Below are 16,701 nucleotides of genomic sequence, written 5' to 3' on the forward strand. Positions count from 1 at the left end.
AAAACGAATGAAATTAACTCGTTATCATGGGAAGACGGAGGAAATAAAATGTATGAATGCATGGCCCTTTAGGGATTCCATACATTTGTGCAAATTCATGATTTTAAAAAAATATAAAAAGGCGGTCAATAGAAGAACATAATAAAAGACTTTGTAGAGGGTTTATTACATGTATAGTGCGTTGTCTATTTACAGTATTCTGCATGGACACAATATTACAAATGACCTCTGGACATTTAAAACGGCCGTCAGTGGATATATATACACACATAATCACTTAATAGATAAGTCCACTTCCTTGGCAGGGATTAGTCCTAGCAATACAAAGTTCAATGGAGCCATCGACTGAAAAATGTAGTCTAGGATGGGAAGTTAGTCCTTGCCAGGACGCTGTCTCCCAGGTTAAACGTTTGAAGAGGGTCAGAAATGCCAAGGAGTAGCCTGAAATAACTCAACTAGGCAGTGCCTTTCAAACTGAATCAACTTCTTCTGACAGCGATTCTTTACGTCAGCATGTTCGTGTACGCTGACAGATCCAGGACTGCATGTCAACCAGACCACATGAGCACAGGCACATAATCAGAAACAGTGTGAAGGCAAAGCTCATTTAAAATCTGTGTTGAAGTCATAGGCATCGTCTGTAGAGCGGCTGATGTCGATGGGGACAGACTGGAACTGCACACGGCCTGGTTGTTCTGGAAGACAAGGTGTGATGTAAAAATTAGGTCTAATAGGTGTCGATTTTAGCAATAATTAATCATTTTTAAAACAAAATTTACTTTTGAGTGGCTCCTTTTGTTTCTCCGGTTCTACCGTTTCACTTGCCTCCTCAGTTGTTTGTTCAGGCTGCAAGAAGAGCAGATGTTTATTTTAAGTCCAAGATATACAGAGTGACTTCAACAAAACAAAGTGGTTCAGTCAGCTGGATCAGAGTTGGATTAGAAGTCTTCATAAGCAAATCAAGACTTGCATTTTTGTCCTCATTTCCAGCAGACCAGTCTGCTCGAATTATCAGAAGCAGCTGTACTGTCTGGCAGTAAGTTACCTCATTATTCTCATCGTTCTGCTCTGCTTCTGTCTCTGTGGCTGCAGCACCTGGTTTTTCTTCAGAGACATCGCTGACATTCAGCAGACCAGCAGTCGGGCCTTTGGAGATGATGCTTATACTGCTGGCCTGGTTTGGGAATTTAACACCTAAAAAAAAAAAGCAAATGTTATTTAAAGCAACAGACAGAAGCGACGACATTCTTTCGGTAGCCTCTCAGTTGATACAGCAGACTGACCTTAAGTGCTGCTGTATTTGAGCCCTGCACACACTTTCTTACCCTTACACAGCTGCAAATTTAAATTTTTAGGGATATTCAGGTGGTTAGAAAATACCTTTCAGTGATTCCTCGTTGCCCCTTTGCAGTTGGTTTAGATCCCAGCCGTTCTTCATTTCAGCAACCACAGCATCGGACATGTAGGCAGGTAGGCTGCTGTTCTCCTGTGCCTTACAGTGATAGCTCATCTTGGCTCTGAGGAGAGAAAAACTTAAATAAGACACTCCCTATTCTATGAATTTGAATATTTGCAGTTTTCCTGGCACAGTGTTGGGATCAGAGTTGGATTAGAAGTCTTCATAAAGAAATCCAGAATTGCGTTTTTGTCCTCATTTCCACACTGAAGCTGCTCAACCTTCTTCCTTTAGGAAAATACAAACACTCACCCTGTCCAATCAGCAAGGAAAGCTGTGGCTGCCTGCTCTGTGTTGGGGATTCCACCTTTCTGCAGAAATCCACGCTTTTTGGCAAACAAGCTTAAAAACTCCAGAGAGTTCCTGAAGTCAGGGACAGTATACTGAAGCATGATCTGAAACAACAAGAGCAGGTGACCTGAAATTATTAAAACAGTTTAATTTACATGGTAACACCCAAACTCATCCGACCAGTTCACAATTCATCTCTCCTCCTACCTGAGTCTTGTCACACTGTTTGAGCAGAGTCCTGACAGCCTCCAGCACACTCTCCTGGCCCTCCTCCACCTGCAGACTCCTCAGAGCCATCGAGGCTGGAGGGTTGGACCGTGAGGCTATAACTCCCGGGCTGTCTATTAGCTTCACATTCTTCAAGATGTGCACTTCCTGCATGGATCTGAGGGCGATGACGACAGGTTGGCAATTTTTCACTTTAAGGACCAGCTACAAATATGAGGGGCTTCAGAAATATGTTGATATGTTAATTACAACTCTGTGCAAGTGTGCTAATTATGCACTGTGGTACAGGTCCCAAAGAAAATACTATAATCCATTTAGAGAAAGTTTTTATGCTGAGTTGTCACTCACTTTGTGATGCCTCTCTTGACACCAGCATTGCACGCAAGGACCCCCTTTAAACTGTTGATGAGACTGCTCTTCCCCACATTAGGAAAACCTGAAGGTAAAAAGAGATCGCATTAAAAATGAACATGTAGACTGTTCTGTGAACAAATTCAAAGGAATGAACACAATCGCAATTAATACATTATTACAGAGCAGATAGCAACAAGGTTTAAACAGCTTTTTAAGAGCATTATTCAAACACTTTCACGGTACCTAGACTAAAAATTCTGGACTTTATTTATTTTTTTAATCATCATATGTAAATTGTTATATGCAAAGGTGAAAAATAAAGCTTACTGAATTGAAAAATGCCACCAGCAATGAGTGTATATCTTCATGTAATGTATTTTATCAGCCGTTTATATCAACTTTGATAGCAAGTATTAAATAATAATGGACAAAAAAAAAAAATTAAATATTATTAAAAAAATTATATTTTTCACATGAGGCAAATAAATGATGACAGGAACTTTTCTTTTAAAATACTGAAAAAAATTTGGTTGACAGGAGTGATCGTGACGAAGAAACAAGACTATGGTGAAAATGAAGCATATTCCTGACCTAAACAATTAAAATTAGGCATTTTTCTAACTTTTAAGAGCTTGTACAAACCCTCCAGTAAATGATTTTAATTCATCATAGAGCTCAGTACTTCTAAATCCTCAACTGATACAATATAACATCAAAGGAAGTAACTTTATACGATAAAACACTTTTCTTACCAACTACACCCACTCTAAGTGAAGCTTCATCCTGTTTGCTAGCAGCCAGACTTGAGAGGAGCTCAGTGAGTAAACTGTTCCCAAAGCAGGCTGCTCCTCTCGATTTGTCCAGGACTTCATTGGAGGCAACTATCCTGCTCTTCTTGGCTTGCTGATGAAGAGAGAAAGAAGATCCAATGTAAAACTACTTTAAATACCATTCACATGTAAACAACAAGCTTGCTCCCATGTATTTTCACATATCGGAAACTATTTGTCCACAAACACACCTGTCAGCTCTGCTTTGGACAGAGCCATTAAATTTGTGTGGTTTGTTTGTTACTCTTGGAGGTTATAACCAGTTATAGCAGCACAACACAAGCTGCTCAACCTTCTCAGTCCTCCATATTATAACATGGCATTAACAACTTTAGCAGCAGTTTGTTCTTAGTGATAAAAAAAATCCAAACTATGGAGGAGAAAGGGTGTAAACACTACACTTCCAGCCTCAACTTGGACAGAACCTTTAACTTTCTTCAAATCAAGTGATCCAAACATTTGTTTTTAATCAGTGATGTTTAAAGTTCACCTCTTACCACTGTTTTGTCCTTGATCTGTGTTGATGCTTTGAACGCCACCACCGGAAACTCCTGTTGTAAACACTGGATCCACCTCTCCACATTTTCCTTTGGTACCAGATCTATAACACAGAAAACCTAATTCAACACAACTCAAGACATGTACCTGTTTTACAACTGACCACGAAACCGCTCATCTGTGTGTGCACAACTTAATTTACATGTCACCGTCTCATGTCCATTTACCTATTTTGTTAAGAACCAGAAGCAGCTTCTTGTTGCCTTCCCTCTGCAGCACCGCCTCCTCAAGTTGTGGACACCTGTACCCCAGTGGATCCCGAGCATCGAGGACTTCTATCACTACATCAGATGCATCAATTACCTGAAAAATTAGAGAGGGAGGTGAGGTTGAGGATAATCAGATAAGACATGCCTCTCACAGATAACTGCTGACTGGGCTTGGGTGGTCTTACCTTGTTTAATTCAGAGCAGAGGTACTGTTTTGAGCTCTTGTCTGGGGCAGTCTGTTTCTCTGACTCCTCATCCTGTGAAAACAAAGCAAAAAAATAGTCAAGTCAACCGTAGAATAATTAAACTCAACAGACAGACTTCAGTGTTGCCTTTTACCTGTCGAGCCCTCTTGACTTTGGGTTCTGTGTCTTTACTTGCAGGCTCTTTTTCCTTTTTCCTTTTCTGGGCTCGCTCCTCTTTTTTAGCTTGTCTTTTTCTTTGTTTCTCTTCTTCAACCTGCAAGACCAAAAAAAACCAGACAATTTACTGAGTTGTATTAATAAGGCTGCACCAACACATGGACACTTAAAAACACTGTACAGTTTCCCAAAAGCATCTTATGGCTGAGGTGAACTTGGCCCACATATTTACAATGGGACTAAGATCTTTTTAATTTTTTTTTTTTTTTTACTTTAAACCACTTTTGGGAACCAGATTAGATCCATGCAGCCATCTGAACAATACACTGCATTTATACATGCTGGTAGCTATAATAAACTGCATCATAAGAGCAAATGGCTGTCACCTGCTGCCTCCTCTGCTCTGCCTCCCTCAGGATCTCCTCTTTGAAGGGAGCACTGCTGGGCACACCGAGGTCCTTCTTCACTCGTTTACTCACTCCTTTCTTCTTCGCCTCTTTTCTTAACTTTCTGGCGTGCTCCCGGACCTAAACACACACATCACCAGAATAACGTTTAATTTCGTGAGGACATTTTTAATAAGTCAAACAAGTTAGAAATTAGAGTAGCAGTAGCAATCTCATCCACATAGGCCTCGTCGACCATCAAGCTAATTTTTTAAAATCTAAAGTAACTTTCAAACTTACCTTTTTCTGTATTTTATAACGTTTTGAACATGACACCCGCTTACTCGCTTTCTTTAACTCTGAGGATAAAAGAAAGAAAAACAGAAATCAGTTGAACATGTGTTGAATTGTTAGCAAAAACGAAGCTAATGCAGACCGACGAATAATGGTTGTTGTCGACTAAAACAGTTAGCTTATTAGCTCGGTGGATTAACTTGACAAGAACACATTAAAGAGTTGTTTTCTATCAGCTGAATTATAAGTTAAATGTCAGGGCTAACTTACTCGGTCGTTTCATCGTGGAGCTGCGGACCTGCGAATGTGCCTGCCTGCTCTGCTCTCACACACGTGGAGGAGTGAACGAGCTCTGATGTTTCGTCACTTCCGCTTTTGTCAGCACAAGTGGCGCCACCTGCTGCCCTGGAGTACAAACAGGTGATGAGATGATACTATTTTATGTACCAGCATTAATAAATAAGTAAATAAATAAATAAACAATGAATCTTTTCAATAAATAATTAATTGGTGGTAAAAAAAAATACCTGCTAAATCGAACTTAAAACTTATTTAAAGACATCACATTCTGACTTATTATTTAAAATGTGTCTTTTCATTCTTATTTCACTTCTCATTATATTTAATAATCACCTTATTTATATTATTATATCCACATGTTGATATTTGTATTTTGATTATAATAACTGTTTACAATGGGCTCACTGTTTTTATTTCATATCACACATTTGCTCATTTTATTTTGTTTTTAAATTGGATGACTCTGCCACTGATTGGAGATGCACCTATAATTGTGTTGCCCAAGACAATAACAATAATAATCTCTTGAACTCTTGCATACTGCAGTGCTCCAGCCGATAAGTCTATGGTACTGTACCCTACAGTGTAAGCCACTCACTGTATATGTACAGTGTAAGTGTAGTGAGATGGCATGTCTTTATTGTTTCTATTTGGGACTTGGGACCACAATGCAGAATTCTTTGTTAAAGCTTCATGCACACAAATGTCTAAGCTGGCCCGTAGAGGGTGTTTGCACTATGTGATCACTTTTTCTGTTTGCTTCAAAAGTGGGAGCAACCTGTTATTATTACAAGGCCCAGACCTAAAATGTCAAAAAGTTAATAATAACATAGCATAATTGAAGTATATCATACCAAGACTGCATCTTACTTTAGATGTGTAGTGACTGATCTTTGACCATTAAACACATGATTTCTGTTGTATACAATGTGTGATGACTACCACGTGCAGCCACATGACAAACAGAAAGTTTTCTTAATTCATTTAAAACATACTGCCACTGATGCAATAGAAATGTACCAGCTCTCACCCCTTTGCCACGTTAGGGTTTGCTGTTCTGTGATGGGAGCAGGTGCAGCACAAGATTCTGTGACCCGTCAGATTCGGTGTCCTGAACGAACCCAAACCAAACTGCAACGCCGAAATATAAGCAAACCCAAATGGGCTTTTTATCGAAACGTGTAAATCATGCATGCCTGTCCCAATCAGACACATGTTGGGAAGACTATGAAGGGAAGAAGTAGAAGGAGGAGAAGAAGAAGAAGAAGAAGAAGAAACTACTCCGGGTCACGTGATTGGGTCGAGCATCTTTTTTGGTCCATTTTGGATGATAGCAGGAGCTCCGTGCAACCCAAGAAAATGACCAAACTGCAGTTTTTGAACGTCTTTTTGACTGAGCGTCTCATGCTTGCTGCGCAGGAGATCTACAAATCTGTCGAGGACACGATTTTGGAGTACCAGGAGGAGATAGCGATCCGGGAGCGGGAGAACGACCATCTGAGACGCAGGCTGCGAGACGCTGGAATTGAAATATGGCCAGGTTAGCTCCGCTGAAAGCTAACTGTGCAGTTGCGCCCCTTTATGTCCTTTCAGCCGAGTGTGTGGGTGACGTTGGGTGGTGAAATTGAAACGACCGTGTGCAGGAACAATGCTGTAACACAACAAATAGCCTCGGAATAATGTTCCTCCACTTCAGGACAAGTTAACTTTAGCTGTTAGCGAGCTAGTTGACGTTAGCTGCTGTTGTTGTGGAGCGGCTAGCGCGTTAGCAACCTTTGTTCGTTAGCCAACCAGCTAGTTTAGCCGACTAGCCTACTCCAGGGTTAGCATTTACTTATATCTGGATACTTTTGAGCATTTTGAGTGAGTCATGATTTATTTGACAGTGACAGAAAGAAGTGAACACTGACTAAACAAATACACACTGTTCACCTGTTGTGTCGCTGCGCTTGCGGTTGTTTTCTTCAATTTTCAAACTCAGTTCCCACACAGAGCCAAGGCTCAAACTGTTGCAAAGAAGTCACTTTTTATGAGTGTAAATATGTTTTGCATTCATCAATTCAGTCACTTTTTAGACATATCTATGCACGCACGTTCATTTGCACATGACATCAGTGTTTGTCCTGTTAGCAGTGTGTAATATCCAAGTTACATCCACTGTTAGTGAATGTTGTGAAACACACAAGTCCAAAGGAGTGAATACTTAATGCAGAAGGCATCACATACAGCATTATTGGCAATTATAAACGTTCCCTGACTGTTTTATAGCAGATTAAAATATGTTAAATTGAGTGTTTGTTGTTTTGGACAGTATTGTGTAACTACATTGATCATGAGGAAAGATGTGTCAGGATTTTGGTGACTCTTCTTCGCTGCTAAACAGTTTCCAGTGGGGAGCATCGGTACTGCCCTGTATGTTGTCCTTCCTAGTTGAGATTTATGCATGTTGTGTATCACCTTTATCACATTCAGGTTTCTGTTTTTTTCAGGCAACAAGTTAGTAAGTTCAGCTCTTTGTATTTTGATGAAAAAAGTTGTCAGCTGAAGAACACTGCTGTTAGCATTTCCACATGCTGTGCCTATGGCTTGTGTTCAGCTACAACTTACTTGCGAGCAAATCCATTTTCATACTCAGATACATCCTTCATAAGCAAACTCTGAAACTCTGTGAACTGCAAGTGCCATATGGCATATAAATGGGCATGGTTGTGTTTTGCAGAAACGTAGTTGATGTTTTCATCTCAGTCTCTACCTCCTGTTGTGTTTGCAGATCGTCCGTCCATGGCGCTGTTGGACGAGGAGGATGGTGAGCATCCACGCCGTGAGTGGAGTCCCAGCATGGGGCACGAAGAGCGTATCCCTATTCAGATAAAGGATAAGAGAGATCTCCGGCCCAACCAAGGAGATGATCAGCTTCGTGGCCACGGCTCTTGCAGCACGCCGGAGAACATGTTCACTCCTCCACGCGTTGGAAATGAATATCCCCAGGAAGGCCCCCACACGTCCAACCTTCCTCAGAGTCAAGGTGTGGAGAACAGGGAGAGGGACCCTGGATCTCGAGGCCCCTCACGGCATGTGAAGGTAGAGAGTGGAGGAGCCCACAGAGGCTCAACTGCCTCCAACAGCGGCGCCCAGCCGTTAGCGCCAGTGAACCCAAACTGCTCAAATGAGAACAACATTGACATTATTGGGGTGGAGAATGGAGGACAGATGGTTGGTGCTAAGGGAAATGGAACTGGTGCTAACAGAGGTCAGGCCTCTCACATGCGCAACCAAGGAGCCAATGCCGTGGACTGCCCCCATCAAAAATCCCCTTTACAAGGCCACATGTCGTCCTTCTGCTGCAAGGTTTGCGGTGAGGCATTTAGTCACGTCGGCCACCTGCACGTGCATGTACAAGTGCACACGCGAGAAAAACCTTACCGCTGTGGAGTGTGCGGCAAATGCTGCAGCTCCTCCGGCAGACTCCAGGAGCACCAGCGTAGCCACACGGGGGAAAAACCATTCCGCTGCCAGATTTGTGGGAAGGGCTTCACACAGATGGCTCACCTGAAGGTCCACATGAGGATCCATACTGGGGAGAAGCCCTACAGTTGCCCCGTGTGTGGCAAATGCTTCAGCCGCTCTGACAAAATCAAAAGGCATCTCCAGACCCATAGCCGCGAGGGAACATATTTCTCAGGGCAATGATGCAAGTGTGTTGTTAAACAACCCAGTTTGTGAATCATATTGATGTGGGAAACCTTCCAACAAAAAGCTAAAATTGCTGCCATTAAGACAAGGCTTTTTTTTTTCTACTCTCCAAGAACTAGGGATTCTGCAACTCTTAGAGAAAGTTTCTTATCTAACCTAATATTTCTCCACGCCATAGTCCCTCAATAGAATTTGTATTAGCCAGTTTAGTACGTCATTTATTTAATTTTGTACTTGTCACTGAGTATTAACTCTCTGTGACACAATTTGAGTTATTAGCTAGCCTCTCTGAATTATCAAGCCTTTCCTTCCTTAGTCATATAATTAGCATGATGAAGTCTTCCACACATGCCTTGAAACTGAGATGCATTAAGAAATGCAACAATGTTCAGCACGGTCACGGCTCATTATCAGCCACTCACACCACTTCCTTAACTTTACACTTGAGTTTAAAATTGGCATACTTGACGTCTCGTGATCACTAATAAAAGGACCCAAAATGAAGAGTCAGTGTGTGCATGAAATTATCTCCTTTTTCTCAATTAACCAGAGAATTGATGGCCTGACAACTGAAGCCTGTGTGTCATCTGGCTTAGCGTAACACTGCCAGTTCTTTTATATGTAGCAATTTAACAAATAACACAAAGTTCAGGCAAACAAAAAGATACTAAAACGCCTCCGTAAACTGTGGACTTGATGACTTAGGAGAAGTCTGACCTGGCACTTATCTTCATTGTAGTCTTTATTTTATCTTCCTTTTTCTTCCAAGTGCTGTTACATTGTTGCAGAGCTAAATACTGCCATCTCACGTCGTCAGTGCTTCATGTTGTCCATTGGTGGATGGACAAGTCTATTGTGAGACTGCTCCACTATTTTGTGAAATAATGTGATATTCTGTAAAATACCACTAGTCACGATCTACCATGCATTTAGGAATTTTGTGGTGTCTTTTTTTCTATGACATGCACTAAGGCATCTGTCTGAGACGATGCAGAAATCCACTCTATAACAGGGCCATACAGTATTAGCTGAACCTTTCTGTGGTTTTTCAGGGGTCTCAGTACGCAAAGATATATGTTCCACCACAGTAGTCATGGACATGTGAGGTATTTTTTTGAGCGATTTTTCAGAAGTGATCGGTTGGTTTAGCACAGAATCAGGTACTTCCTCTGACCACAGAACAGCAGACCCTACAGTTACCTTTCTCCTCTCAGGACTAATGCTGCATTCACAACATGAGGGCATACCAGAAATACTAACGTCTGACTAAAAATAGCTATAATAAAAGTCAGAAACTCAGGGTTTGTGAGTTTTCCCATAAGATTTGAATCTACTTGGAGCAGGAATATCAATTTGCTCTTGAATGTCCTGCAGAAATCAACTTATTAATATGACGCCTTCAGTGTGTCAAAGCTAAGTTGTTTGCTCTTGGAGGAACACCAGTGAAACCACCATGTGTGATGAATGCAGCATGAGACGACAGCACGTCCTCACAGCTGACCAGCAGCCCTTCACTCACAGTCTTCTCTGGGACACCTTTGCTCCCCCCAGCACACACACACTCACACTCTACATGTACAGTGTTGTATCATTGCGTATTAAATGTTATTTTTTAATAAAGTAGTAATTGAGTATCAATTGTAATTGTCTTGTATTATGTGAACAAATGAATGACTAACATTAATGGGTATTAAGTATTTCCTTTTTCTGCTACTTCATACTTCAACTCGTTTACATTTATTTGATCATTTTACTCATGACGTGTAACCAGTCAGATGTTGTGAGCAGGACATTGAGTAAAACCGTAGAGTGGAGACTAAAGAGAGAAAGAATTCTGTATAAGAGCAAAGTATAACATTTTTAAATTAATTTATTTTATCTGCGATTGGGCACAAAAACACTGATACCAATAACTGGAAAAATGCTGAATATCATCTCTGTTAATCAGCCAGCTCATAATCAGTCTGTCCCTCACTTAAATAGTGCTGAATAGATCCATCAGTTGTCATTAGTAACACCTGTGCTTTTCCTTCTATGACAGGTCAATATCTGCTGTGAAAAAAGCCTAAAGGAGAACATAAATCTTTTGGCTCTACTTCTGTCCACTGAAGAAAAAACTAATTCATGTTCCAAATACATGAAAATGAAAGCCAGCATTTTCACAAACAATATGTAAAGAAATAACTGGTTCCTGGCAAAATACTTTTATTTTGTAGTAACAGATATGAACACCTGGTGGGGTACTTTCCTTTTTAATGTTTTTCATGAGTGACAGTGTATTTCAAGCTGCCTCCTGCCAGTGCAGATGTACTGGATTATTTTCTTTTCTTAATTTATCTGGGTGACTGAAGTGGCTCTCCAGCTACTCAAATGAAAAACAATTAAAGAATAGTTAATTAAAGGAACAACTAGAAACTTGAACGTGCCTTTGCCATCATAATATGATTCAGTTTAGTAGTATATTCATTTGTACTACATATAATTCACCAATGACTGCTCATTTAAATCTATTTAGTACTTTGTGCTCGACCATGTATTTACACATGGCAGCTTTACATCTTTGAAAACCATCCACCCGTAAGAGAGAGGCACTGACGGCCCTGACAAGGTTTATGCACCAGTAATTAATTAAGAACCACTTCCATATGTTTCAAATGACATCTTCATGCCTCTTGTGATGTGGAGGAACACTCTGTCATTCCTTTATTATCTGTCACAGTCATAACAATGTATTCTGTTTCTGTGTCCACAAAATAAAAGCATGTCTTCGAGCAGCAGCAGCGGCCATGAATACTGAGACTAATAACAAAACAAAGGAGATCTAGCAGACAAAACTTGGGCACAGCTCTGTGATTTGCAGTCAGATCTCACATCTCCTCAGGCTGCAACACGACGCGGCCAGGAGACTGAAGGGAGATGCAGGTGATATACTACATTTCATTTGCTCATATCAGATTTAAGTTGCTGCCAAACAAAAGTTATTGAGGCAAAACGTCCCTTTCAGGTACATCTGTAGCTTAACCCTTACCTTAACCCACTGTAACAAGCTTATCAAATTGTCCCAATCATAGGCAAACAAATCATTAGCCTGCAGTGTAATCAGCCATCAAAATCAAATGATGACCTGAGTAAAGAGACTCATGTAGATTCATATCATTCAATGGGTGCTGGTGTTGGCTTCCATCTCTAAATAAATACATTACACTTAATACAAAACATCTGTTAAAAAGTTTTTTCTCACCTTAAATGTTTGCACTCTGTCCTCAGCATTTCATAATGAAACCAAACCCTTGATGATTTGTCTTACTGTCTTTTATGACAACAAATACATGAATTATATTTCACCATGACCTTCAATTTGTGGCTTTGTATGAATGAATGAATTACATTTATATATTCAGCAGTGACCTCTCGTCCTTTAACCACAACTTCAGAGGAAAACATTGTTATGCCTGAAGATATCTTGGAAGAAATCCAGTCATTCAGTGGAGAGCAGCACAGCAACAGTACAATACCTCATGTCTATTGATACTGCTTTGTCATAACATTCTTAAGAAAGGTACACCCAAAACGCCACTGTGGCCCACTTTTGTCAGGCACACACAGTGGTTTCCTAACTTCCCATAAGGGGACTTTTTGATCAATTACGATGCCCTTAATATCTAAAAATAGCAGAGAGCATCATTATTTTATGAGCGATGGAGCTTTCACTGTCTGACCACTGATGATTGATTGAGGAGGGATGAGAGTGCACTCCAGGGATCTCATTCAAATGTTGATTGATCTCCAGTTTAAGCCTTCAATGAAGATGGAAGTTCATATCCCACGAGGCTGGACATTAAGTATTAAGTTTTGCAGATAGGGTTTGTGGTTGGAAGCTGCGTATAGGGTAGAAGAGGAGGGCATTGGAGATGGATATCAGTCAAGTGGTCCATAAATCAGTGTAATGTGTTGGAGCAAGAAAGCATGGCTGCAGTCCACCACAAGTGTCTACGTCACATTTGTAAATAGATCTCTGATTGTAGATGAACGTATTTCAGCCTCAGAGCAGTAAATCATCTCAATATAATTAAAGTTACTTTATAGGTCAAGAAGTTCATCTTTAAAGATATTATATGTCAGAGTTCTGCATTAAAATGTCCAAAAACAACTAGACCTTTGTTTATATTTTGTTAAGTTGTGTACTTGCGTTATTCCAAACACAGATAAACACATGAGAATGGAGGTCTTCACTGTGGATTGCTAATACAGTCAAGTAAATAAACAGGAGTGAAGATAAATCCATTTTTTAATCTCAAAAGTTTAAAAGTAAACTCTGAACTCTCCTCAAAATCTATTGTGACTCTGGGTGTTTATTCCTCTAGAAGCTCTGGAGGATAAAACACCCGATCTCCACCTGCTTAAGAGGTCCAACTTGACTCAGAGCTTGCTTTGCCTTTGGTGTTGCTCTACTTGTACATGAGCGTGATGCTCTGTCCCTGTTTTTGCCTTTAGTTTGTTTCTAAAAGTCGGTTTGCTGGACATTTATCGACTTTTCTTTCCCTCCAGGCGAGCTGCAGTCTTCTCTTCGCAGTAGCAGGGAGCCCTCCAGGTCCATCTGGGGGACCAGAGGTTCTGTTAGTCCAGTCGGTGCTGCTATTTACTGGTGAACACTGTGAATGCAAAATTTCATTGTTTATTACGGGAATGACAGATTCCTAATGCAACTTTCTGGCCAATTTACTTCCTGCTCATTTCCAGCAAGTGATTCATTAAAATGGCAACATAGTCTTTCGCAAGGCACAGCTTAGTCATTTACTCTATTTCCTGCACATCGACCGTTTTTAGTTTGACAGACAACTCTGAGGAAGCAGTGTGTGCCAAGCTGCATTATGGTTGGCAGTTTCATTTTTTGAGCACACACATACACATGTTTCATCTGTGCTTTTCTTACTATGACCAGTCAAACTATCTGCTGTAAAAACGCCTGTTGGAGAACATAAATCTTTTCCTCAACTGGAGTTTTTTCAGCTCTGAAGCCTACTGCCGTGCAGAAAATAAATCTCATTTATATTCATTGCAACTGTGTCTGTGACTCCATGGTACACTGATCATGTAAAGGCTCTTATTTAGATGTTAATTTATAGTTTATGAGCCTCTACATTACGCCATCGACATCACATATTGACAAACATTTGATAGGAAACCAGTTTGACAGAGTCACAGATCTGCTTGTGGGTACAAATAAATATCTTGTCATCTGTGCTGATAATGAATCATTTCCTAGTGAAAATAAACTCTAATCAATCCAAGAGTACTAGTGACATGATATCTCTCTTTCATTTTCCAACACTCACACCCAATCTCTCTCTCCCACACACATATGTCAGCAGGAAAAAATGATGTGTCATTAATTTCTAACACCTTACATATCCTGCAGCTTCTGTCTGACCGCTCGATGACACATCGATCTGCTCCTCAAAGACAGGGGATGCCAGGATTACTCCTGTATCTGTATGATCCCTGCTTTATCTCTAGACACAACAGTGCCTGTGGAGCACTGTGGAAATGAAAGCATATATTGTATTTTGGCAGGAGCTTAAGCGATTTGAGGGCCAGCCAGAGAGACGTGGCTGCATGACTAATACTTCTTCGGTAACTACCAGTGTGTAGTCAGTAATGTGTTGATTGCATACTCAGTGACTTGCCCTGAGACAAGTTGTTTCAAGTTTACCTGACTGTCGCTACATTATTATAGAGTGTTACATATGACTGTATGGCTTCATGCGGCCATACACAAAACTGATTGTCTTGTTAAGTGATCAATGCAAATTTTACATTTTGGAAAGAGCACAGGAATTGGATTGGTACTTGATTTTAGCCATATCCTGAGCTGCAGTATCAAAATTTGATATCAAATTATCAAAAAAAGGTGTATCTATGATATACAATGTATATATCACAGAATTTGTAAGGTTTTGTTGGATCACATTTTTATTAGTCTATCGGTGGGCTATGAGGCTTGTGAGCTGTACTCATCATTTAACATGATATGACAAACTTATTAGAGAACCATCTGGCTACTCGAGCATCCGGCAGATACAGAGCAACATTATCATTCATGTTGAGTCATGTTTCCTGTCACCTGATGAATCTACTGGCCCAATATTCACGCTCCCCCCCCTCCCGTGTTTTGGTTTTGATGATCTCGTGGGGGAAATATCTCACTTTTTAGCTGCTAAATGCTCCCCTATTTTCACCAGCTGGTCCTCTATTTCGTCTGTCTGCCATTTGGTGTTTGGCAGGTTGTGTACTGTACAGGCTTTTAGAGCTTTATCTCTGGAAACAGCTGCCTGCTGTGGCTGAAAACTGAGTGCTGAGAGTGGAAAACAGAAAATTGCTGCAAAAAAATGAAAGCTGCTGAAACACTTTGTAGAGCGTCAGCGTGTGGTCATAATTCCCTGTGGGTTCGTCACTATGGGCGACCCTTTTCACATTAGACCTACACATAGTCCTTCCCCTCGCTTGATCTTGACCTCATAAGTCACTGAGGCCAACGATTCACTAATATGATTTGCCATGTGGACTAATTACTATATATAATCTCTTGGAAAATCCATAATAAGCATTGCAGGGGAATTAATTTGTCCATAATAAGATTACAGACCTCCGTCACAAATACCATCAACAGTACATCATGCCTCCACTTTTGTTTCCTCCTCTTACTGCCAGATTTAGGAAAGAGCTGGAGGGAAATGCTTGGATATAAAGGGCTACTAGAAATTGAGCTTCAAAGGGCTGAAACACATAAAACTGAACCTGGGCAATGGAAATGTAAGAATATGTTTGTACAGAAAACATCTAAAGACACAGAGAAAAGAACAGCAAAACAGATGGATAGATGTCTTACACGTGATACTGTAAATAATAATAAAGCTAACGATTTCAAATCTAGGCTGAGTCTGGGCCTCAGCGTGTCACCTTCCCCCTCCTTCTCTGTTAAACTTAACCTCTACCGCTTTCCTTACATAACAATATCCTTTCTATTTGTCCTCCTGTCCCATCCATCATTTCCTCCTCCACTCTCGCTCTCTTGCAGCTTTTCCGTCTCTTTGCCCTGCCATCATATTTCACAGCGGCCTTTTAATGTTGTCGACCTACGTGCACAAGCACCGTCTGAGGCCATAAGTCCCCAGGATTACACGTGCTGTCACATTCTGATCCCGCTATCCAGGCAAACAGGGAAATCTGTGTGTTTTCACACCTACTGGCTGTGATCTCTTTAAAGTGGCAAAATAAATCACCCGGCTTCAGAATTTTACGACGCTGTGAGGGATAGCACATCAACAGGGAGCGACAAAAATCAGCATTAGATGGCACACAAGTTGTTGGCCCTCCTAGAACCACCTGCAGTTTGACAAAACACATCAAAAAAGGCTTCCTGGTTGTATTGGAAAAAAAATAAAACTGACTGTGATTGTTCGCTAAACCCCATGCCTGAATAGCAGCTGTCCAATCCTAGCTTAGCATCTGTAACTAGGCACAGCAGGCCTGTCAAAAAAATTGTAAAACAGATAATGTTAATCTGCCACTGTTGCTGTGAGAGAAAAGCTTGACAGGTGTGGCAATATTAAAGGGTAGCGGGGCTTATTGTTTTTTAAATGTCATCATTGACTTGTTGTTCCATCCAGGCAGCTATTACCAGGATTGTAAGGTGCTCTTTCCCTTCTGTTACTGTGTACCATTTCTTTGATTATGTAC

General features: G+C 40.7%; 2 protein-coding genes across 2 annotated transcripts; one reads left to right on the top strand and one right to left on the bottom strand.

The window, feature by feature from the left end:
- Positions 1 to 147: 147 nt before the first annotated feature.
- gnl3 (G protein nucleolar 3) lies at positions 148 to 5,343 on the bottom strand. The gene is made up of 15 exons (XM_084349356.1): positions 5,239 to 5,343; positions 4,975 to 5,033; positions 4,675 to 4,815; positions 4,266 to 4,385; positions 4,112 to 4,183; positions 3,885 to 4,020; positions 3,657 to 3,760; positions 3,082 to 3,232; positions 2,324 to 2,411; positions 1,955 to 2,132; positions 1,709 to 1,851; positions 1,381 to 1,517; positions 1,046 to 1,194; positions 780 to 846; positions 148 to 695 (listed from the first exon to the last, which is right to left on the bottom strand). Exons 1-15 carry the CDS (start codon positions 5,249 to 5,251, stop codon positions 604 to 606), a joined length of 1,650 nt encoding a protein of 549 aa, XP_084205482.1. The 5' UTR covers positions 5,252 to 5,343; the 3' UTR covers positions 148 to 603.
- Positions 5,344 to 6,504: 1,161 nt separating this feature from the next.
- LOC311255138 (uncharacterized protein) lies at positions 6,505 to 10,803 on the top strand. Its single transcript, XM_084349358.1, has 2 exons — positions 6,505 to 6,808; positions 8,039 to 10,803. The coding sequence occupies exons 1-2, from the start codon at positions 6,628 to 6,630 to the stop codon at positions 8,956 to 8,958; spliced, it is 1,101 nt and encodes a 366-aa protein (XP_084205484.1). The 5' UTR covers positions 6,505 to 6,627; the 3' UTR covers positions 8,959 to 10,803.
- The last annotated feature ends 5,898 nt before the right edge of the window (positions 10,804 to 16,701 follow it).

The sequence above is a fragment of the Pagrus pagrus genome, assembly GCF_965226575.1.
Source record: "Pagrus pagrus genome assembly, chromosome: 3".
Classification (NCBI taxonomy): Eukaryota; Metazoa; Chordata; class Actinopteri; order Spariformes; family Sparidae; genus Pagrus; species Pagrus pagrus.

Excerpts from the sequence above, each read along its gene's own strand:
- gnl3 (XM_084349356.1), bottom strand. Across the intron at positions 4,386-4,674 it reads CAGAGCAGAGGAGGCAGCAG|GTTGAAGAAGAGAAACAAAG; the intron begins GTGACAGCCATT and ends TTGGTCTTGCAG. Across the intron at positions 3,233-3,656 it reads AGATCAAGGACAAAACAGTG|CAAGCCAAGAAGAGCAGGAT; the intron begins GTAAGAGGTGAA and ends TCTCTTCATCAG.
- LOC311255138 (XM_084349358.1), top strand. The coding sequence starts at position 6,628 with ATGACCAAACTGCAGTTTTTGAACGTCTTTTTGACTGAGCGTCTCATG. Across the intron at positions 6,809-8,038 it reads TGGAATTGAAATATGGCCAG|ATCGTCCGTCCATGGCGCTG; the intron begins GTTAGCTCCGCT and ends TTGTGTTTGCAG.